The sequence below is a fragment of the Nicrophorus vespilloides genome, unplaced genomic scaffold, assembly GCF_001412225.1.
Source record: "Nicrophorus vespilloides isolate i.1.1-1 unplaced genomic scaffold, Nicve_v1.0, whole genome shotgun sequence".
Taxonomy (NCBI): domain Eukaryota; kingdom Metazoa; phylum Arthropoda; class Insecta; order Coleoptera; family Silphidae; genus Nicrophorus; species Nicrophorus vespilloides.
Window position 1 is genome coordinate 56,435 of NW_017098093.1, and position 26,264 is coordinate 82,698.

The 26,264-nt window shown below is 35.7% G+C and overlaps 1 protein-coding gene across 4 annotated transcripts in view; it reads left to right on the forward strand.

Moving 5' to 3' along the window:
* The window catches only part of LOC108561681 (protein dead ringer-like), a 48,233-nt gene continuing 21,969 nt past the window's right edge, over positions 1-26,264 (forward strand). Inside the window, exons 1-3 of one of the 4 annotated variants that reach the window (XM_017919737.1) lie at positions 1-550; positions 22,909-23,064; positions 23,122-23,346. In XM_017919737.1, coding sequence (XP_017775226.1) covers positions 497-550; positions 22,909-23,064; positions 23,122-23,346 — 435 coding nt within the window. In that variant the 5' untranslated portion in view covers positions 1-496. Of the gene's footprint in view, positions 551-9,899; positions 10,001-22,908; positions 23,065-23,121; positions 23,347-26,264 lie in introns of those variants that run through there. The other 3 variants (XM_017919740.1, XM_017919738.1, XM_017919741.1) reach the window with 3 other exon arrangements.

The window sequence follows — 26,264 nt, forward strand, 5'->3', positions numbered from 1 at the left end:
CACGGTAGAAGCGATATCATCGTCAGAAACCAGAAGAGACTTGTGTCGACGGTAGTTGGTTAAACGTCGCGCGTATTTATGCACCGACACCGACTATCAACAAACAAAATCATAGTTAACATTCTACTACCAACCTTTCGATATCAATCAACCACATTCGATCGGTGAATTCACAATCCTCCTACGAAGAGACAACCAGTATCATCTATTGGAGCAACAGCGACGGACATTAAGATAACAAATAATCAAAAGAAAAAAACTACTTGTGTTTGAATCATCTAGAAACAATCGACTTTAAATCCGCGTTAGTGTATCATCTCGTGATCGTCCTTCCCCAAATAACTTACGCATAGTTGCGCTAAGTCGCAAACATCTTTCATCAATTCAACTCTTATTTTTAATTTGTGTGATTGTGTGCGGGGTGCTTCAGGCATTCTGCAATAGACAAGTCGGCAAGATTCGTGTCAAAAACAGAGAACCCGTTCCCGTTTACGCAATGGAAATGGAACCACAGGAACGGGACAGCGACATCGGCGATGACAGTCCAGTGGTAAGTACTAACTACAAATCATTTACCTACTTGCAACAAAAAGCACATTAAAGTTATTGGAAACAAAATAGTAAACAATGTAAAAAATGTATCATTGCATTGCAAAAAGAGGACACCGTTTTCTTGCCTTCCCGGCATTACACTAGACAATATAGGCAAAGTCCATCTAATTCACTCAGACTTTCCTCAATCGCGTCCGCAATATATTATAAATAGCAAATCATTCAAATCGTATTTCAGTAACTTAATGGTCGCTTCGTGATGTTTGTTTTGGCATCATTGCAAATAATTCCATTCTGCTCGTACGTCAACTTTTTAATTAATTACCCAATGTATTAATAACACAATTTATCATCAATCCACGAGAAACGCTCTGTTAAAACTCTAGAAATTCCATTTATTCTCTCCTTCTTATTTTCGAATTCCATGTAACTTATAACAATTAAGTTATTTTCGGTATTGCCTGGGTTTATAATCCCCGGTCCCGGGTACTGCTTCCAAGAAACGGTGCACATTAATTTCAACCATCTGGTGGTATGCAAAATCTGCAACCCTCCCCCAATTGCGGTCCGTTCCCCGAAATCATCCAACACTCTTTCTTAATATCGGTACAAAAAGAAATATACAGATTTTCAAAATGTCAAGCTAAACAACTAATGTTTCTTTCCTTCACTTAATATCATAATTAATAAACAAGTACTTTATTTATTTAATCATATTTATAATTAAGTCAAATTTTAGTTATCATTCATCAAGTATAATTAATAATAATATTGCAACAATATACAAAAATCATGGAATAATAATAATGAAACATAAAGTAAACTGTTGAAAACGGCAATTGAAATTGTTAATCAAATTTATTAAGTAATTGCAACGGAATAAGCAATAGTTATTTCATATTTTTTCAATTTTTATAATAGAATGTTTGCTACGAATTAATTAATAAGCAAATTGATAGAAAGTCGAAATAAATCAATATTAGATCATTAAACATTTAATATTTGCATTTTTTCAAGTTCATAAAAGCATCGATTATCATTATATCTAAAATACAATAGTCTTTCGAAATGTGTTTGTTTCGTTTTCAAATCATTTTTAACTTGTAGTTACATTAAGTGGGTTTATGTGCTTTTTTTCGAGTTATCATTTATCAGATAAATGTGTATGAATTTAAATAAGTGTACTTGTTAAAAACTTTCTCTGGCTATGGAATTAGTCAAAGATATGATACATTCATATACTCTTTTGGTATTGGTATATTTAGAACTCATGATACTCATAATAGTTCTAAATATTATTGGGCGGTAAAAATATGTAATAATATGTTTTAGGTCTGGTGAAGACCAGTTGGATTGCTTGAAACAATTTTTCGTGGGCTATAAACATTTAATGAAATTTTGGTGTCGTTGGTGTTGCTAATACTGTAATGAAGCGAGTTTGGAGCATCATCATTAAAGCCAGTCGATGGTCAAAACGTGCTCTTTAAATTAATAGCTCATTTTCCGCATGTTAAAAATTAGCTACTTCTTGCCGTTGTTTTCAACAGAGCGGCATCATCCCACTTTCCACTTTTTCTATTAATCCAATTCAATTAAATGCGCAATTTTCCTTAATCTCACGCACGAAGTGACCATCTTTTCATCTCGCGAATAAAGAAACTAAAAAGTAATGAAGCGTTGAACAATGCTCGATTTAATAATAACCATTAAAAGCAGAAGACGGGAAGTTTTATATTTAGAATTCATTAGGTTTATGCACGTTATGTACCTGTCTGCGAACTGAAATTTATAGATATACATGCGTGTTGACAAGCCCGGAGTAATACAGTGTAATCATTATTTATTAAATGCACTTCCAGTTTTATACATCCCGAATGCATTTGCATATAATTTACTAATCATAAACTATATTTGTTTGACAATTAGACAATTTGCGATATTTACTGCGTTCGGAAAGTCACGTAATGGACTTGAACACACTTGCGTACCAACAAAATAAGCGGGAAAATCGCTCAAGTGAAAACATTTTAAAATGAAAACTACTGGATGTTCTAATGAAAATACATTTTGATAAAAAAAATGGCGTGCACCAAGCGATATGCATTTTTCAAAGAAGTTGTTATTTTTCAATCACGAATGCTTTTAATCGATTGCAACTTTTGCCGTACTTCTTTACGATCAATCATTTCATTTATCGATAAATCAGCAATAAAATGCGTGTTGATTTTATGTAAATTTGTGAGTAATGGACACGTATAAATAGACATTGAGTGCAATCCAACGTCGAGTACATCCTTGACTCATGTCTATTATGTAACTTTTAGCGCCGCTCGTTGTTCGTCTACAAAAGTAAAGCATCACCTGTTCCAAATAATGGGTGACCTTTTGTAACAAACACAAAACTTTTAGACTAAGTCTTAATCCTTCACACGTCAATCAAAATATTTTCAATAACAATATAAAGGCTGTATTCAAAATGCATTTTATTGAAATCTTGATAATTAGCTTTATTAAACGAAGAAATCATCATCAAGATTTTACATTACGATAGAATCGAGTGTTTGTTTTACTCACGAGCAAGTCTGATATACATGTTATCTGCATATCTAAATGAGAGCGATGCATTTGAATAAAGCGATTAATCAATTCCCAATGCGAGATCTCGATCTATTTTTCAACATGCTAGGCAGGAAATTCGAAGAATGTTCGAAGCAGAAAATCTATCACAACAGATACACTCGCTATCTGGCCCGAAATGTATTGATTTCCGTCTGGAAATGTGTCCGTCAAGTACTTACGTATCGAAAAAACGCTTAACAATAATAAAGATAAATGTTTTCCAAGACTGTCGTCGATTGAGCATTCCATCGGAAATGGTCACTTTAGTTATTTGTAATTAGAAAATTTTAACTTTATAAAGCAGTTCAGTAATCAATTTAAAGAGTTGATAAAAGCCATAAAATAATTTACTTTGAACTTTATTATGCGAGACATTTTCTTGTTGCTACAAACATATCTTTATATTCGTTTTAATTGATGTCGTTTTTTATTTAAATTAATTTACATTAGAATATTATAATAATGTCCTATATTATGATAAATTACATGACCCAACGATATTACTAAGAGTTCTTTAAATTTCATCAACAGTAATTTGTATCCATCTCAACTTAGTTTATATTTATCTTCATCTCAGAACTTTTATAAACTCTTGAAAAGTACGATCAAGTAAAATATATTTTTATTTTTTATTTATAGTGGCAATTAATACTTTTTTGTTGTACAAATTATAATCAATTGTGTAAGAATGTATATGATCAGTGGCGTTATAATTGGGGGTGAAATGGGATCACGTGGACATGACAAAATCAACGTTTTGACCAGTTTCTTTTCTTGTACAACAGGTTGCTCCGCCGCTGTATGTCAATTTGAACTAATATTTAGATAAATAGATTAATAGGTCAGCATAGTTATGAGTTTAAATACAATTGAGTTTAAATAAAATGTATTGAAGTAAAGTTGGTCTTGTGCTGAGATTGTAGGCGGGAATGGTTGTGCGAAGGGGTTTTCTGCGGTAAAGTAAATGGCGGTTGCGTTTGGTTATTGTTGTTGTTGCGCACCGAAATGAATGTATTTTAGAAGCCACTTGTATAGTTATTTGCTGTGTAATGTTTCCCCTCGGCAGGAAGTGTAGGTACATGCAGGTATACGAATTTAATGACAAGCTGATGAATTAGTAAAGCTGCCTCCTTTGGGTAGGGAATTTCGCTGAAAAGACGAAGAAACGGTACGGTTGTAAATTCATCGGCTGCGGATGAAATTTCAATGGTAAAAAAAACTGTTGTATCTTGCGAGCAGCGGACATATGCATCGCACATGATACAGTGTAATTAATTAATATGGGCCTGTTGCGATCGTAAAGGCGGATTTAAATATAGAATCGGTGCATATAAATCATCGCGGGGGTGGGGTACGGGGGGTTTTGAGGTCTGTGCACCGTCTCCTATTTGGGATCATCATCTATTCGTATGTCAACCGTGGAAATAGAATCGATTAGTTAAGACGGACAATATTGAATGCTGATCGGTATCGATCGCAATGGGACTCGCGATTCCCAGATGCGATTGCAGCGGACGCCCCCGGCTTATCTAGATGCTCCCGCTGGAGTCTATAAATAATCGGAGTGGCATCCTTCATAGAGCGATCAAAGGCAGCCAAGCAGCAGCAGCAGCGTGATCGCAGGAAGAAGACAAAGGTGGACGGAGCGACGAGTCGAGCCCCCCCAAAGAATCCCACCAATTTGGCTTCTCTCCAAGTAATTAAATGTTCACAAATAAAATGATATATAAAAAAGACCGGGCATATACAGCATGATTGGACTGTCGCCAAATGGGATTTATGATTCCGCGGAATCGGATGCGCGCCTAAAGAACCACTCCCCACCAACATTACAACCATCAGACTTGAATGCTAATAATTACTACATCCCCTGACCGAAAACCCGATCCGATCCGGTGCAGCGATTCGATTTTCGACGATAACCGCGGACCCGTAAAAATAGTAATAACAATAACGTCGAAACGGCGCTAACCGATTGGTCTCCACCGAAAAACGCGCGGCCCCGCCCAACACGGACCGCCGCCGTTCACGGTCTTCGCTCTATGGTTTTACCAATCAACCCATGAACCGCCGGATCAGAAATAAATCGAAGGCAATTACCAAAGCATTAAGAGCCGAGACCGCGAACCGGATTAGGAATAGCCGTGAAGCAGGGCTATAAAGACGGACGGTAGTGGTATGTACCGTGGGCAGAAGTTGTTGAGGAGGACGAAGACGGGGCCGTTCCCGAGAGCCGATAAAATCATTCAATTATACAGTGTGTTGATTAATCAGAGGACGCGTGTTCCAATGGAGATGGACGGGGCGTGTCCGCGCAGCGCCCCGTCCACCAATGGCGGTGCCGCATCTCGTCGCTCGAGTCGCGGACCTAATAAAATGATATCAAAAAGCGCGCAACTGCGCCGGAGCCGCCTCCAACCCCCCAGATCTCGCCCTAATGACATGCATAAACGTACACCACACCCTCGTCGTTGCCGCCACCGGAATAACATTTTCATCCGTGGACCAATACCAACGAAACCTTACTGCGTTCGTTTTTTATTCAATCGATTCACCAACATAATTCTATAGAATTATACGAAACTACCATTTACAATCAAACTTATTTATTTGAGTGAGATTCAATTAACATACTAAACCATTAACAAACATTAGATAATTAAAGCATTATCATGTTTGCCTTTAACTATAGCCTTATTAAGATCACGTTTCTGTAAATCAGTATGCTCGTAAATCAAGGTACAATTGTAAACTTTTATTTATATAGCCTGAATATCTATTTATGATCTTCAATCTAATGATTATCGTTGCGAAGTATCTTATCACGCATTAAATATTTTGATTAAAAACAAACTAAAATCGTGACTTTATTCAATCTGTTCTATAAACATAGTTAAGTGCATAATTAACTTTACTCTCAAAATATTAATTTTTATGGTAAATTACTGCTATAAAGCTGTAATGATGTGTTTTCATTCATTTATCATTGTGACCATTATATTTGATTTGATTATAAATACATTCATATATTTTATTATTTTATTTGTGATTCGACAAAAATACGAAAATTAGTTTTGTCAATATTATTCAAACGTTAATGCTATAATAATCATTCTAGAAAAATAGCATATTATAAATAATTATTTAATAAGTGATTTATCTATCAAAAGTATAGTTAATTGCAATAATTATTAGTGTTTCACAACTATGATCAAAGTACATTTGTATTCAAGTTAATAAATTTTCGAGCAATATTTTTTATTATATTTAGTATAAAAAGACTTGTAACTGGAATTTTTAGTAAATCTATTCTGGTTTTTCATTTTGTTTGTAAAATCGCATTATTGTTAATGTTATGTATCTTACAAAATTTAGGTCTTAGAAGATAAGGCTGCATAATTAATATTAGATGTTCTTGAACTTATGTATGCATAAATAATAAATATGTATATAAAAGTGATAATTAAAAAATATAAAATTATACGTAATAGAAACTGCTTAATATTTTTATTTTATAAAATATTTATATTAAGTAAGCGTAGATTGTTATGTAAATTAATAGAATAATATTCATAAAATAAATATAAAAGGACGTTATCTATGCATAGCTATTTTTGTCGTAATCTCTGTGACAATGATTGTATAAACATGTAAGAGGCTGATAAAGGTTATATATCGTATTTGCAAATTGTCCATTGATTTTTGAACATGACAGAATAAAATGCTTACATAACGTTATGAAACTTCAATTTTATAATCAATCTTTTAATAAATGATTGCTGAATTATTTATTATTTCACGCGTACATGTGATTCTCCGGACTTCTTATTAATATTACTATAATTTAACAATACTTTTGCATTTCAAATAACCGCATTGTTTATTAATGGTTCTAAATATTGTCTGCAGTGAACTTGATTAAGCGTCGTTGATGGTTACGTACAAGATCAACAATAGCTTAATAATAAATAATGAGTAAGTGTAATATTGTTTAAACATTGCTTCGTTTGTTCCGTAAAGCGTACACCGTACATGATTTATAGCGTCAGGTAAATAGGTTTTATTTGAAATATGATAAACATGATAAAATATGCATTGGCACAAGCGGCTATACGATTGGTTGAGCGACAGGCGTCCGTGGGCCAATGGCGCGCCGACTATTTATTGCCGGCACTATTAATTAACAGTAATTTCGAATTTAATCGACCATTACGCCATTGCTGCACGTTATTAATTGCGGCGAATTTAATATACCGTTTAATAATACGTAATAGTACACTCGTATATGCGACGTTACCAAATGACGCAATATTTCTTGATTTTATCATATTTTCTTCACCAAAAGAGTTTATATTTGTTGGACTAATTGAAAATCGCTTAGATGTTTGAAAATCACTGCGCAATTGGATCTAATTGATTCCAATTTCACCATCATCTGGTTAAGGGTGTTTTCTGCTGGTTTCTTAATATTACTGGATTCCCAAAAATTAACCCCAATTAACGATCAGTAACAACAAATCATTCACAGCTCTTCTAACCTAATTACATTCAATTCACATTATAGGTTTATCCCTTTGTTTAATTTGAAGAATATCGTGAAATGCACAATGGATATCCAATTTATTTTAATTAAAACACGATGTCATACCATACCACATATCACATTTCAACCGTCATTTTTAATAGTAATTCTTGCATTTAATTGTAATTAAGTTATTGAAAGTTTCATTTAGTTTATTTTTCTATTTGTACGAACTTGACTAACTGTACTTAGTACTTAATATTTGAACCTTTCAACAATATATAGTTTTCTTATCAATTGGTAGCCAACCTACCCTTTACGATAAAATATTTTAATACTAATTTCATTCTCACTATAGAATTGTCGTTACTATACATTTACTTATACATTTAAAACATTATGTTTATGGATATATTTATATTTTTTTAGAACATAAATGTCGAATCACTTAAATTTATTTACGACCGGTTTTTGGAAGTAATAATTATAAATGAAGATTATACCTAATTGAGCATTGATTAATAATTATTCATGTGTATATCATGATGAATAATTAAAGATGTTATTTCATAATATTTTATGTATTTTATTTTTGTGACGCATCTAATGTTTATGATACAATGAGTAAATATTAAATAATTGCGTGAAGATCTCAATGTTGATGAATAGTTGCGTGATTTTGTTTTTCTGTTTAGAAGAAGTGAATGGGTATATAAATTATGGGTATCATAATTTATGGTGATCGCATTTAATTGTCCGATGGATAAAATCTGAAAGTCTGTTAAAGCTGGTATGCGATTGATTAAATGATCGTCCAATAAAGGCATTAGAACGGATCTAATGCGCATTAAATGGTTTATAGTGTGGTTGATATTTGCGCACTAGATTTGAGGTATAGAAAGCTTGGCGAAACAATGCTATAATAAATAAGCAAGCATTAATGTAAGTGTGCTCATAATGGAAATTGGGAATTGGTTTCTGTTTAAGTTGTAGCTATGTTTCTGTATGCCTGACTGAGTGCGAGAGTGAATGAGTGAGTACGTGTCTTTACGTGTGTGTACGTATGCAAGAGGTTTATTGTATGATATAGTTGAATCACGGGTGTGGGCAGAGATTTATAAATTTGTCATAAATAATGGTACGGCCCTGTGGGGCACCGGGGACACTATTAGTACTGCGATGTAGGGAATTGATTTATCATGGTGAGCCGCGGGGGGTTACCCAGCAACATTACATTCATATTAATATACCGTTCCATTTTAATATTGTCACCAAAGTATTTATAGCGGCGGGGGGATGGGGCTGTAGATGTTGCATTCGAATGCGCTTTTTTGCTCTACGTTGTTTTTATACACCTCTTGAATAAATGATTCGATCACAAAATGAGGAAAACAAGGGGCGAAGAAGAAGCAGAATTGTAAACACACAGAGAGGAAACAGGATCTCGCCGCATGTGGGATCCCCGTTCAGAGATTTATAAGTCACACAAAGAACGACCACTGTTCGAATTTGGAAGAAAAAAATGTAAGAAAGAATAAAAGAAAAAGATGACACTATTCAGTTCCCACAAGCACGATATATAAATTAAATTACAATTCGCCCATCATATTGAAGGCATCCATCCACGTCGGTCCGAGTCTCATAATTATCATTTATACGAAATCAATATTGACGTCGAGAGATTTTACTGCAGATTGTGGACGCATTACGTTTCAAAAATAGTTCGACTCTCATTATTTACAACTGTACAAGACCGTTCAATTTGAATAATAGCTGCTTTTTTTTTATTTAACGATACATTTCAATCTCTATTTGATAGTTGTAATTAATAGTAAATATACATTTATTTTAAATAATATTCGGTGATTGTTGATTTAGTGACATAATCACAATATTTACATTAATAAATTAATCTTTATTTAATTTAGTTTTAATTATTAAGTCATCTTTGTAGTAGACTCTATTTTTTTATTAAATTGATTATTAATTAGAAATGGAAAAAACAAGATTATCGTAATGCTTTACTATTGGAGTTTGGTAGAAGGAAGGAATTGGTTCGGTAGTAGGAGAAGTCAATTTTCCAATGAGATTAATTTGCATTTCTTTCTCTCTACTTTGGCAATGAACATGATAATCACCTCAGAGTGACTCGCCTTGAGTGTATGTATTCATAATGGCAATGGATCAGTGTGGTTTCGGTACGCGTTGTGAGCAGCACTCTACTCTCTACGTCCTCGCAGATCCTGCCTGCTGTACTGGCGAAAAACTGATGCGAAACGCTGGGATTTATGCAACGATGCGAAGGGAGTGAGTTCCATTTATTATTAAACGGCCTTTTTCGAAACAGTTCCGACCATTGTTGCACTCTCATCATGCGATTTTACGATTCATAAAATCGCAGACGGCTAAATTAAAATGGAAAACCATTATTTCGCGTTAATTAATTTAATCACAGGGCCCGCGGTTATTATTTTCTTCTCTTCGTTTTACCCGCACAAACATTTATTTCTTTTTAGTTCGTTCGTTCGTTCTTTCGTTTCGGCACACAATGGCGTTCTTCCTCTCCACCTCCGCCATTCCCTCTTGCTTGTCGCAACGCTTCTGGGATGAAAAGAGCAGCTTTCGAAAATTCGTCACAGACAGTTGGAAATTTATGATGTCGATAGTTTATTGCTCCGAAAGTTATGTTTATTGTGATGCGCGTTTTTATTGAGGACCAGATTTTCGTCAAAGGGCAAGGCCGAAATCTTCGATGTCCGTAAAGTTTATTTAAAGATATTTTTTTTTCTTCTTTCTTTTGTTACCGTTGATAGGATGGATTCGGTGAATTTGGGTTTTCGCTTGGTACCGAGTAATCAGTATTTATTTTATATATCCGGTCGTACAGGAAACAGCATCGGGCGCGCCCGAACGATCGGTCGGTCTTGCATAATTTTTTTTTGGAAATTAACGTAATCCTCTGTAAATAAATCGTGATGTGTTTACGGACTTGAAATTGGTTGGTCTCGGATTGATTGCTAGCGTCGTGTGTGGATGCACCAACGAAATGACGACACATGAAATTTTCTTGGAGTCCGTGTGGTGCAACTCGCAGCAGATGTGTCTGCATGTCTTGATAGACAAGAGCATTCGGTGTCTTATTAATAAATCCGAAAATAACGTCCACCCAGACTTTATGCGGTTAATAAAGTGCGGTGATATTAATCAGTAATACACCTACGTCCGATGAATCTGTCTCGTTTTGGACTCTTGGGCGGCGGAGCCGGGGACGGGGCCGGAGACTGGGAGTCCTCCCATTGCGTCGGGCGGGTGCAAAAATAGATTATTATTATTCTTAGAAAGTGAATTTATATTTATAATTACATGCAGAGTTTGTTTGCCGCTGCTGTCGGCTGGTGCTCCTCTTCTCTCATTTTTCCTTTTCTTTGTTGCTTTCCCTTGTTTTTTTTTTCGCTTATTTTCTTTTCATTTTCTCGATTATTTTTATTCTTGGTCCTTTGCGTCTCGTCCTGCCTTTCGGTTTGTGCCACTGCGACGAGGACAGACGAGGACGAAAGGAGGGAGGATACGACGTCGTATCAAAATGAATAATTCCGAGAAATTAATCCAACAAAGTCTAGTTTTAATTTTAGCCCGGTGTTCTTTTGATGTGTCTCCTCCGCAGTTGTTCTGTCTTAGTTCAGTTAATTCGAAATTAGTCGGCGTTGGCGCCGGTACAAAATTATAAAAGAGCCCGGGTCTTTTATATCAAAAAACGGATTGCGCGCCCACTTATTTTTAACGGGTTACTATTGTTAGACGTGTACCATTTAGCACGGTACATTTGACCAGATTAATGCTGCCGCCGCCGCCACTTCAACTGTGGACTCCATTCTGCCTTGCCAATAAATGAAGAGATTAAGTGGATTACTTCCATTTTTTTTTTCTTTTTCTGTTCCCTGTTCCTCGACTCGAGACGACATGGCCACATCATCTTTATACATACATACACTGAATACTTGATTGTGTGCAGGATGGGTTTGAATGCATGTATGTATGTGTGTGTGTGTATCGACATGGTTGTATCGTCTGTACCCCCGCAGTCTGGTTCAGAATGTCCCGCTGTTTTCCCACGAAGCCCCGCTTCCTCCTCGTGACGGTAATCACACCTGACAAATGACCATCACTACTTATACTCTAGTTTACATGACTGTTTAATATGCAAGCGCAATACTAAAATAGAATAAATGCACGAACCGTAGAGAGCGGATCGCGGAGAAATCCGCGATAACGAGGGGACAATCCTCTTTTTATCCCATATCACTTTCTCATACTCATTATACGCTAAACGCCTGGGAATTTATTGATAACGTAACGTAACAGTGCCTGATCATTCCCAGGATGTTCGCGCCATTTATGCAACGTTTTTTTTGCTCGCGTTCGTCCATCTCCAACAGGACACAATTATTTACATTCCTGGTAACGCCAATCGCGCGTTTCCAACTCATTTTAACCCATTTATTGCAACAATGAACTGACATTCTCACTATACCGATTTCTCTATTATATTATAGTTATTCACTAGTTTATTCACTCCGAGAATTTAATTTGTTTCTTTTTAATAATAATTCCTCGAACTACAAATTTCTCTTCAACTAATAAACATTAATTTTAAAAAACAGTAATTGATCGTATTGATATAACTAACATATTATTAAAGAATTATGCAATATTAATTGTAATAAAATAATCTGGATATATTCTCAAAGGGTGCAAAAATAATAAATCATATTATGCGAAATAGTCACATTCAAAATTCTAATTTTTCTTCATGAATAGTTAGGTCATTTAAATAATATTTTTTTTAAAGAAATTGAACGTTATTATGTTATGGTCAATTGTTTATTATAAATATATAATATATTAAATATACCGCAAGGATTTGCGTCCATGAAATACGAGGAAACGGGAAAAAAACCGTTTACTCAGCGATGTTATTTATGTATGATGATCGGGATCAGCTTAACATATGACGAGTGTTTATACGTTAATACTAGGTAATTCGATTATATAAGCTTAGACGAGTACGCGTCAAATTTTAATCCAGAAACAGCGAAAAAAATAATGCATATACATGTATGATGTAATAATTTAATAATGAATGCGACATTGTATTAGGGGAAATTTTTAGTAACAATCTGAATAAATCGTTATATTGTGATAGCTGAAACAAATTAGTGCTGTAATTAATGTATTTTATACGTAATTATGCTGCCATAAACACATTTAAAAATGTATGATTATGCAAATTATCCATTTAAGATATCAAAGTATAATTTAAATAATTACGTTTAATGTTAATTTGTACTTTCGATACGTGCATACTTGCGTTGTACCGATGGAAACGGCTGAAACGAAGGAGTTTCACGAGAGCCCCGGCGACAGATGGTCGCTAAAGCGATATTCATGCGACATTATGCTATTATAACATACCTAAATTGGCAATAAAAGGAATCTTATGAAAAAGCATATGGACTTCCATTCGATTTGTTTCCTTTCTTAAATATTCTTGTTATTCAAAAATAATTCCAGTTACTATACACTTGATTGTTAAGTAGAAACAACAGAAAATTAGTGCAATTTGAGTATGGAACAGCAATTGATTTCGCAATTCAAGTCGACTGTTAAGCAGTACAGACACGAAACGAAGCCGAATTGCGTACGGAAAGAAAAGCAATCAATTGCGCAATGAGGGAGAGAACCCGTTACTCATTATCCAGCAATTAATGTCACTGATGGAGCTAGCAAACTGGACGAAAGTGCGGAGCGGATTTTCTTCGGTGCGATAATAAAATAATGCCGTGCGACTCCGATCATCAGATGCGAACATGGACGATGGCAGAAGAAGCAAGTGATGAACATAGTTAATTGTTTTGCGTACAAGAAAGTGTAATTAGCGCGATAATGGAAATTGGCGATTTCCTCGTGCTCGAAAGGTGCTCGCCTCGATGATGCGACATCATGCATATAACATATTACAAATTCCACGAATCGACATCAAATATCGCAGTAGAACTATCAATTTGTGTATTCGTTTGTTGCTTCGAAATGACAGCTGTTAATGATGTTAAAAATGCAACTAAATTGACGTAATTAGTGTGTATAGAATTAGAGGGACTGGGAAGCAGATCCCTTTGCCCCACTTCGAACCTGCTCGCCATGCCTTTCGTGCCTCTCATGACGTGAGTATGCTTGGATAATTTCAATATTGCAGCGGTCTACAGGTCGAAGCAAGAATAGTTTTTTTTTTATTTAATCTACGATTTTGTTGTTGTTTTTAAAAGTATTGTCGTTGTTGGGCTGCTTTGTATTGATCGGTTGCAATAGATTTGTTGGTAATGCATTGATGGCAAGCTGCCGGTGGTCATTAATATGGTGAACATATAGTTGCGTGCAATAAATTATGTGAAAAAGAATAGTGAGATTAAATTCGATAAATAAGCATGAGGTGTGTGTGTGTGTATGTGTGTGTGTGTGCACGTCAAATTTGAATATCATGAGTACTTACAATTGCAATTACCTCAAATATTCAAGATGGCCGACATTCTACTTGCAGATATCTGCGGTAGATATTAAAGTAATAATACACGTGATATTCCTCCTTCCTTTTCGTTTTGTTCGTTAGCTTGACTCTTCTCCCTCTTTATTATTATTATTATTGTCGATCGCTTTTGTTGCTTAGCCCGAAACGCAGGAAAGGAACGAAACAGAAGAAAACATCGCTACTTTACACATAAAGATACTTAATTGTATACTTAACATAATGAGATCTTGCCCAAAGACACGAATAATGGACGACGGTCCCGTTTTCATTTATTCTTATTAATATATAATAATCCTTCGAATCCCCCTCGAGTCGTGCGTATGCAGCTTTCCACTTTTCGCTGCATCTTTCTCTCTCTCTCTCTCAGTCAACTCTCCCCACTCGCTCTGCCATCCCTCTTCTCGTGATATAATTAATGTTGTCATAATTTTGTCCGCCAAATTAATTTAATGGTCGTTTCATGCTAGGAACGCAATGTGTTTGCCGTCGATGATTCTCAGATCGCCTTCCTTCGTTCGTATACGCATATATTTTGTGGATGATCGCATTTTAGTTTTGCAAAACCTATCGACGCTAATTTATTCATATACCTGAGATAGGTTCAGCCTGAGCAGTCTTCTTCGCAAACGCACGGCAAACGGTTGATCGGAATCATAATCATCAATTTTATATCGATTTGCCAGAGGAGAACTTTCTAGCAAAGGAATCTTCTTGAATTCTGTCTGCATACGTGATTAAGTGAATATAACGCGACCCGTTCGGCAATAAAATTGTTCTTGTTAAATGGCAACATTTGCAATCGTAAAGAAACAACAACGTGTACATTGTTTATAATTGCCTCGGCGAGTTATTTTTATTATATTGACATCTGCGGTGAAATTCTGCATTCACGTACGTATAGTGCGGCTCAATACCATTATTGTCGTAATTTTTCGCCGTTTTCAACCATTTTCCATTGCAATTATTTTATTATATACACGGCTTTACTTTACTGTTGTTTTCTCATTACGTTATATAATTCTATAACAATGCGCCTTCTTCTTACTTCTTTCATTATGCCCGAGCATGTTCACTTCATTTCAGAATGAGTAATTGCACAAAATAACAAACACACACACACACAAAAATAACAACAACAACGCATACAACCGGATAAAAGCGATGATAGGTATATCAATTACGGGATTATATCTACACTTTTTTTTTTCTATACTTAGGAAATAATTACGCAAGAGACAGTGCACCATTATTTAAAACACACGAGTCGTTTCCCTGTTATATAAATTAATTTAAAATCATCAGCTAACCAGCATCGTTTATTTTATTATATATTCCTTATTCTTTGCGTGGACATATGCAAATAAGGTGATACTCATAATTTACAAATTTTAATTAATTAAGATGTTAAGTGCATTATAAATATGTGCCTGGAATTCAAGGCACGATAAATTTATGGAATAAATTTCAATAAATTTAGAAGCGTTCATGATAAATAAAAAATAAAGAAAAGTATGAAACTCCCATGTGGCGGATCCACGGTTGTAATAATTATTATTCCATAATTAAATTAATTATGAAAAATATAAGTTGCAATTTTAATTGAATTCTCTTTATTTATTTATGTTATTCATATTCGATTATAAATGAGTTAACAGAAATAATAATTTATTACATACATGCCAACACATACATAATTGACTAATTGCCACAGTATTTATATAATATTTATTTAAATTATTATTCAAAATTGAATTATATTTTAATATACAAGTTTACATTAAAATATTTTTCCTCTGTGTACGTAATTATATAAGTTTTTTTTTAAGGAAAATTTCAGATGAAAATGTTCATTTCAGTTGAGTAATAAGGTTATAATATAAGCAAAACGTGTGAATGAGTGTGTGTACGTCTAGCGATAATTATGGAGTCTGCAAAATGATAATGCTGATATTTTGTCAGATGCATTTAATGATTTATAAATTCTTTGTATTTTAATTTGTTAAGTGGGATGACGAGTGTAAAAACAGAGCAACGTAACGAGAGAGACATGCGAATGAATAATTAAACTACAGCAGCAATAAAGAAGGAAGAGAAAGAACTAAGCTGTATTCCGGTTTCTTTTTTAATTAATAAGAATTGTTCTTCAAATATTGATGCACGTGTTGGTCAACCCTCCCAAAAATTGTAATTTATTTTTCGAAAAACGAAATACCACTGCGAAGACAACACTCAAATCTGACGGAAAGAGGTGGACTGCAGAGAGGGAATTGAATTAGCTTTGAGCACACACTTGTCCTAAGTTAATACCAGACACACAGGTATCTCGATGGAGCAAATCGAGACGCACCTATATATCCCTTTTATATTAACCGGCTTTTATTTCTCCACCACGTACAAATTAAATAATCAAATAACGCCGAGACTCGTTTTATTTAATGAAAAAGAAAACATATAATGTATATTCATTCCTGCACTCGGGGAAAAGAAAGGAACACGAGAGGTGTTTGCTTTTCGAATACCTACGCACCAGCCGAGAGAAGGCTCCGTCCTGGTCATCATAACCTCATCTCAATAATGCGAATACATTGAAGAAACATCAGTAATCGTAACAATTTCATTTCCAAATTAATGATTGAATTAAAAACGAATTTAATCGATTGTAACAGATAATAGTATCCTGTGTTTGCTTATAATACAGCATATAAATTGTGAACTCTCAGACGTGTTTGCTGTTCATCCAAGAAGTGGATTCGTCGTGGTGGGAACCCTATCTGAATAATTCGATTACATCGAAACACTAATAATAACTCGTTGTTGGAGTGTCGTTGCGCAACCGGACTTGTACGACCGTTAAAATGCAGCATTTTAATAGCTCGAAATATCATTATTGCTTCTTTCGCCTTCGCATTATTCTGCCTCTTTATTTATTTGCGTTTTATGCATTTGTAAAAATAAAGTTGGACCTGCTATAATAAAGTCCCCTCGCATATTATGATGCAACGACGCACACACGTACATACTCGACCACTGGATTTATTTAAAACGTGCGTATGTTGTGTGTGCTTCGAGGCCTCTGCGGTTTAATGAAAATGTTGAGATTATTAATTCGAAATGGCAAATTGATGATTTATTTATCGCCAGGCAGCGCGTGCAATGGAAACACCTCCAATGTCACCTTCCAGCGCATTCCACGATCCACGGTGCCAACGCACGTACGGTACATTTCATTTTCGTACACCCAGCTATCTATATCCAATTTCAATTCTCATTTCACCCATTCATTACTGTGCTCTAATAAGCATTGCAAATGATATTTATTGCATTACTATATTTAGTTTTATTACTAAGATTGAAAGAAAACAGAAAACTTCGGATACTTCTGTACACATTTCAAGTGAATAAAATATAAATTTCACTAAGAAATCAACAAAATAAAACAAGTATTAAAATCACACACAGGAAACTCAATTGATATTTTTGGAAAAAGATTAGTGATAAATTTATATATTTATGACTTGCATTGAGTGTTATTCTGTTTGTTACATTTAGAATGCACGTTGCTAAATTTTTGAATATATTTGTGTAAAAAGTAGATGAACGTTCTGCTGATACTTGGCTAAGCAACGTACTCTAAAGAGGCTGCACCGAGCGGAGATATTTATAATATTAGGAAATATGAACTTTATATCTGCGATTAATAACGTGCGCTGAGTTATTTATCGCCACAGGATTAATTGATTGGCAAAATTCCGTCGGTCGAACTGAATTATTACAATGTGATTTGTTGGCTGCGAAATCATTTGTGAAAAGACATCTTTTTGGAGGATTTATCTGGACCGCAACCGCTTCCATATAAATAAATCATACAGTCGTTAGAAACATCCGATCTCTTCGTCTATTCATTTTTTTTTTCTTCACTTCTTCCTCTCATTGCTATAAAGTCATCTTAAGCAATTAATTAATGGTGAACTAAATGTTCCGGCGCTGTGCACTTGTTATGTAATGTGCTTCACATAAATATTAGTCGCACGTGGCCCCGCTTTTTTATCCGTTTCTTAGCTACTTTTCACTTCTGACAGTCGTCTACGAAAGAGATGTAGATATGAAGAAATAAGAAAAGTAAATCGGTGGTAATTTGAAAGATTTGTATTCCCGGATTGTTGGTAATAATTATATGTAATCTTGTGTCCAGTGATATTTTTTTTCGTTCGGCTCCCAAATGCATATAATACACTTCTTCTTCTTCTTTTTTTTCCGGGGGGCTATAATGATAAACTGCAAAAATATTTTATTTCAATCCTCCAAACTGCGGCGTATCGCTATTAAAACAATTATATATTAACATTCCTTACTCTTTTTTTATATATAAACATTTTATTATTATAAGAACAGAGTCTTGGGAAGTTAATAACGATGATTATATGGTGCCAACCCGGGCAGACGGTTTTGAAAAGAGAAAAATAAAAGAAATGAATACGACGGAGTACGGGAGACGAACAAGAGGCGAACACGCGATTCACAACACCAGTAGCGTTTTTTGGTTTTCTTCGTTTTGGTTTCCCGTGTCTTCGTATATTCCTCGCGTTTTCGGGGATGCAAAAAAAGTCAAGTTGAAATAAATAATGTCAAAAACGAGGTTTCGGAATGGCATAAACGCGATACCCTAATGATAGGGTCAAACGGCATCTAAAAGAAGCTGCAGCTGACCCATCCATTCTCGCATCCATCGAATAACTTTATTTTCTTATTTATAGCATTCACGGAAAGTCTAAATATAAATGGACAAATTCGCCTGTTAGCAAACCCAAACAAGACCCTCTCGCTCCTAACCTTTCGCCCTTTTCGTCCCTCTGTCACACCGCCGCTTTGGGTACCGTCCGGGTGGCGGATGGTGGCCATATGGGGGCATTTGCGGAAACGAAAACTGGAGATTTCTCCAAATTTTCCGTTTCCTTCTATACTTCTGACGATGTGCGAGTGCCGAGCTATTTGAGCGCTGCTCGTACTTTGTAATTTAAATGAATGTAAATTTCCCATGCGATCAGGATTCTTGGATTTTTTCGCTGCCGTTTCTTGAAATTGTATGCTCGAGGTGGTATACCTTCAATTATAATAATTTTCTAATATTAAAATAATTGTATCATACGAGTTAGTAGAGTGCATCGGCTCTGTATAAGTACATCACCACCTAAAGGGGTTCTCCTGCATTCTCGACCAAACCACACACTCTCGCATCGAATGCATAAACCGGCCTCGATTCACTCGCAAACTCACAAGTTATCTCTGTGACATAACACCGAAAAGAGAAATTCCGATATATTTCTGATGTTCAATACAACAATTAAATTTTCATTCATCCAATCAATTCAAACGCTTTACACGAAACAAAGACAAACTTTAATAAAACAAAGTAATTGTATTTCTTCTTAAACAATTAATTTAATTAGGTACGTCACGATTATTAAAAAGCATACCATGTAGTTTTATAGAACTCATTAGAAAGAAAAACTAGAAAAGCGCTTGTTCTATAATGTAATTAAAATGTTATCAATTAATTTAATAAATAATAAAATCTAAATATTTGGGTAATTTACACGAACAAAACAAAACAAGTTTAGTAAAAAGTATTAATTCAAACTATGAAATGATTAATTATTTAAATCATTTCCGCGAAATTTTTAAATCAATAGAAATAAAAAGGACCCCAGAATAAATATAAATAAAAAACGTAAATGTTTGTGAAAATTATGTAATGCATGAGGGCATTTCTATTCCAATAACATTTATTCGTTTTTGTTGTGGTTGTCATAAATTGTATTGCGCAATTCGGAATAATTTCGCATCGTCGCTGAATCGTGGCAAATAAAAATGTTACGATTTTTCGCATGTCGTCTATGAAAACGGATCGCTCCATTAGCTGTCATTTCATTGGCGAGATTTGTTAGGAAATATGTTATTAATGTATATATATATACTTATATATAGAGATAAAAACCAAGGAGAAGGAAAAAAAAAAACAAATACACACATTTATATAAATACATATTTTGATACGGTCATTAATAATAAATTGAATGTCGAGATTGATGGACGACCTTCACGACTTCGTTATTAATTATAAGGAATTATTGTTAAAAGCCGATCGAATAAGGATAATGGAATGGGAGAAGAAGAAGAAGAAGTAGAAGAATGGACGAGGAAGAGTGGAAAGGTTGTTGTTTTCTTTTATTTTATTCGAAATCGAATATCTTAAATCGCATTATTGTTTGTAGGAGTTTCCGTTCGGGTCCGAAGATCTGTCGATCAGATATTTGTTTTATTTAAATAGGCTTTTTAAAACAGTCATTGTGTACAAAAATCCGGGGTGTGTTTATGTAAAAATGAAGGACCACCCCAATCGGAGGGGTCCTTGAGAGATCCATCCATTTGGCCTCTGCGTGTCTATCAGTTATAAAAAGGGTTTTTCCATTTCTTCTCTCTTTTCGTCATCTCCACCATTTATTTCATATTGTGTTTATTTTCTAATCCCACAACACCCCCGCAATGCTAATGCTGCCTGATCAGATATCAGATATCTGGGAAGGAAGGAAGGAAGGCAAACATTTGCACTTATCGGCATTCAATTGAGTCGATACGTAGTCTCTTAAGAAATCTTACATCGAGCACTGATTTGCGTGTAATCCAATTTGATAAAATTGCATTATTTCGTCCTTTTGATGGCTGTGTAGACATGCATATGGAAACCATAGAACGATTTCGGAATAAATAGCATATTTACACATTTTTTTATAATCGATCCGAGGTGTGTAAGGCGACACCACCAACTTGGAAGGGGGGCGAAGACTTAAAATATTCTTGAAATGATTTCCTAGCAAGGGGGCTTGATGCAAGACGCAAGGGCAATCGTATCTAATAAAACCCTCTCGGAAGGGCAGAGACAGACAGATACTCGTGTTTCATCTTCTTCTCGCATTCTATCTTCGTTCTACGCAAGTAAGTGCGGTTTTTATTTTTGGATTTGTCACGTGCCCCCGCAGTTAGGGTAGGTCGGAAGTGACGTCACGGCGGGGGCCCACACTGTCTCTATTAAAATAATAACCGTCCGATGGATGATGTCTGGGGTGGTAGTAGATGAATGACGATGCAGCACGGAAACTGAACCTTGATTTATGCGGTGGCGCGAAATCTCGATTCATTATATTTTTAGTCCCTTAATGCACGCATTAACGACATAGAAACTATTTTATTATAACTACTTAAACGTTTTAGGATTATATATGTTGAAAATACTTAATGGGTTATACATAAACAGCTCGAGTCAAAGAGCCATCAAAAACGGGTTCACATGTTCACCATATAGCACGGACCGTTTGCGAGAGTTATTTTTGATAGAACAACATTGTCCAACCGAATGTATAAATATCCAAAATGCAAGGCAAGTGCAAGTGCTGCCCCTGTCCTCAGACACGATACACATATACAAACACATATATTCATAAATTAGTCTCAAGTACGTCTGAAATCCAGCATTTCGCATAATATAAAGGGCAACAACGCCGGACGCTGGCGCCTGTCTTTTTGTGCAGGAAATGCGTACGAACGACGTGTCCCTTCTATCCCGAAATCAATCAGGGTGGTTCGGTTCGGTTATGCGAAGAGAGACGGAATCAATGAAAAGCGCCCTTTCAAGTGCCGATATCATTCTTGGAAAACCATTCCGCAAGCCCCCAGTTTGACGAAGAAATCATCCATTGACTCACCCTCTTACAAACGCTCACAAACTAACATTCAAATAAACACTTATATTTTTTTTATGATTAGCTTAAATGTATCAGTAATTATACAGGTAGATTGCAGTGCTCTGATTCGTTTTCCGGAAACGTAACTTTTCAGGATTTTCCATTAGTTGATTAACCTGGTAACCGGTTCGTCGGATATAATTCGATGATTAATTCGGTCTTTAAACGTCCGTATTTCGGAAGTATCAACACCTCTAAAAATAAGAGCCATCTTCGTTTTTTACGGCCGTTCGCTACCAATTTATCGTATCGTAAAACTATCGAAGTTGACTCTATTTAAAAACACGTTTACCTTATTTACGGGCATAAACTTGAGATTTACTAGCCGATAGGACCGACCACTTCTGGGAGGCGGAACGGACCAAAAACATTTTTATATTAGGTACAAATTGGGCCTACCAAGTATTCCAACCGTTTATGTCACCATATTTAAGTAGAATACCATTTTGCATGCGAAGGACAGTTTTCTTCTTTATATGAGGGGGGTGGTCTTCGATACACTACGTCCTATTGTGTACAATATCCTATTGAATGTCAGGCATCTAACAAAAGTCACGTTTCTTTAAATAAATATCTCTTGGTGTGGATGAAAAAAATCGGTATATCTCACTTTTTTATTCACTAATATAATCCTCTTGTTACAACAATCTTACTTACATTACATATTAGTTGTTCATTTTCAATATTAGCGACTTTCCATTACAAACATCAATGTAATAATACCGAATAATAATTTTCCTACTTATGAATATTATTTACGTTAAGATCAATTAATTACAATATTGTCAAATTATAATACTTGTTCATGGGTTAATTGTTTTTATGTGTTATAGTCTCATCACGACGAGGAACTGAGCGAAGTAGAATCCAGTGGAAATCAGGAAGATGTGGACAGCTGCGACGAGATGCGTCGACACAACAGCATGTTGGCTGATCATGGGGATGTTCTCGCAAAGCTTAAGATGCAGGTCCGGGACATCAAGGTAGGGGTAAGCAAGCCGCCGGAAGATAACTTGATGAGAGTTTGGATTAAACCAAATCTGCAGGAGGATTTCGAGAACCGTCACATGCCGTTCCCGATGACCAACAGACCGAACGAGGGCTTCCAGTTGCCGGTGCCGTTCCCGTTTCCACATCCGGCGGCTGCTTTTCTTCCTCCGATGGCACCTCAACAGCAGCCTCCGTCCTCCGGGAGTTCACATTCATCAGAGGGAAGCGCTTCTTCCCAACACACCTGGTCATTCGAAGAACAATTCAAACAGGTGCGTCAGGTATGTCGAGATTGATTCTATTTGTTTCTGCCTGCTGCTTGTTCATTTTGGTTTTTGGTGGCTTGGTTCTTTTCTCCTTCGCGTCTGGTTCTGGGTGTGTATGTGAGTGTGTGTTGTGTGCACGAAAGGTGCAATTTTGTAGCGAACGGCTTTTAACGTTTTGGAGTTATTGAACATTTACGAGTCGAGCTCGGGCAGCGGTCCAAATGGACGGATCGCCCTTTGGTCGCGGCCAACCTCCGCCCAACTATCGAACTGGTCGAACCTGGTATATACATATGCACATATATACACATCTATACATGCACGGACCTCAATACACGTCCACTATTCGCCAGTTTTATGGCGCATAATTTCATCAGGCTAAGGAATTACTGTGCATTTTAAATTTATTTAATCATAAAAGTCGACTATACGCGTCCTTGTCTCTATTATTACCGGTCATTATAATAAATAAGGACGGACATGATTACATATACTTAATTTGTACCTAAATGCAAAAGTGTATTTCTGTTCCGAGTACTATTATAATTTGGCATAATATAATTTGATATTTTACAGCCTTGCCGCATGATTTATAGTTATTTAAAATTGGCGCGAATATACATACGATTCTTCTTCATTTCTTTTCCCCTCTCATTTTTTTGTGTTCTTTCCGCTTTGTTTCTTCCCTTTCTGTTGGACCTCCTCCGACCATCCACAACGCGTTTAGCTATTATAAATTGAATAAAGTCAGGACGACGAGGAGCCATTTTTATGATCATTTCGAAAGAAAGGAGTAAAAGAAAATATGAACGAAAGAAAACAGGGTATGCGTGACCCACCCAGCAAACGAAAAAAAAACATGTTTAAGGTAAGCTCGCCCTTTAATGTCGAGCCCATTTCCGCCGCACTCTTAATTACCCTTTGGCTATTATTACTATAATATCGTCAGAACTTTTTTTCAAGTATTCTGAAATTGAATGGCAACAATTAAAACCCAAATGCTACGCTTCTTGTGTTAATATTAATGACCCTAAATTGCAAATAATTATTATATTGAAAACGTTGATGTTAACTGATTAAGGTCCACATCATGTAATGGGAATTTAGTGATATAATCTGTTGTATGTTTAATTTCATATTCTTGCATTATAGAAAATTGTTAATTGTTCAATTTCAGTTAAATTTCATGGAACTGAGAGATATTTGCTTGTAAATATCGAATTGGATTGAGTAGGTGTTTCAGCTCGCACCTCATTTGTTTCGAGGGTTCGAACGATATGTATCTTGTCGTGCACAATAATAACAAATATTATAAGTAGTAGAATCCTCCCATTGAATGCAAATGGGTTCTAGGTAGATGCGATGATATTCTTACTATTTCTTCGTTTTTCTTATGACTCTAAGCGATGATAACAGCTTTAATAATGGTAATAAAACAGTTTTCGGCGATGGCGCGAGTTGTCCTACGTTTGGAGGCGATGGGTCCAAGAGGCAACACAGACCGCAGACCCATTGAATCGTCCCAACGTAGGTGTTATTATATTTTAATATCAAGCCACCTTTAATGTGCGGCTTTCCGAGAGATGTACGACCATCGCATTTAAATAAATGAATCGAGTGGAGAGTCTGCGATTTAATTCGTCCCGTATGAATAAAATTTAAATGTTTTTCCAACCGGTGAAATCATCAATGTGCAAATGGCAAGAGCGAGACGAGACGTTTCTGCAGCTCAAGACGCACACAAACTCATTCTCAGTCAGGGCCATAAACTAAAAATATAATCGGTTTTATTTATCGTGTCCAGTTGGAGGTGAAATTGATTCTTATACCTCCCCGATTATCTCTCACTTGTACATCATTCGCATTCAACTGGTAAATGAGAGCCCTTCATTTGAGTGCAAATTAACTTAACTATCGACCCATCCCCCACATCCTCATGCGACTCGTCGTGCAGGATTTAGATATTTAATTATATTGGAAATGTTTGATCTCAATTTAATACTTGCACGTGCGGCGTCCATAAATAAAATTATTAATTACCGCCGGTTATTTCCAACTCTCCGGGCCGCTCATCGCTGCAGCACCTTCCTTTTTTCCTGTCCTCCTAGGAGTTTAGGATTCCGAGGAGGACGTGCGGCTACACCGACACATTGCGCACATCGTTTGTGTAATTAAATCTTTTGTTATCTCGAGCGCTCCTTGTTCCTTCCTCTCTGAAGTCCCCTCTCCTCCCGGTCGTATTTTAAGTGTATTTAGGAGGCGGCGAATTTGTTTACGCGTCTCGGGCCGACATCAAAGATCGGCCTCATTAATCTGGAATCAAAGGAACTATCATTAATGAATCGGGACTTTTACTATTCCGGATACAGTTGTCTCTTGTCTGGCCTCGCACAAACAGCGTGTTTAATAACATTTTGATTTGTTTTAATCCAAATATTAAACACGATTTCCTTTTCTACATCTCTCCTCGGCTCACACTTCTTCTTCTGCCTCAGTTTCGGCAAACTTATATTCGTTACTGCCTTTGTATCTGTTCCAAAATAGATCCCTGAACACTGCTTAATACTTTAAAAAAAAACCCATTCACTTCTGAAACATCTTAAAACTTCAAAAAGTATTTCTTCTCCATTAACTTCCACCGACGATATTTATTAATTTCTTTAATTTTAATTAATAATTTCTTCTATCTATAATAAAATGAGATTCCGTCATCACTTTACATAGAAAAAAATGTAAAGGTGTAAATTTATGGTTATTGAAAAGATTCTGAAAATAGAGGGAACGTCGCCATCCATGTATGCATAATAAAACGGGGTAAATTTAGAGGAAATAGTTACATTAGTAGCAATCCCTATGTAATCTATCAGAAATGTCAGAGGCGTTTCTAGAAATAAGGAAGGCACGGTGGATTCTCACTTATTTTTGGAAGGTGC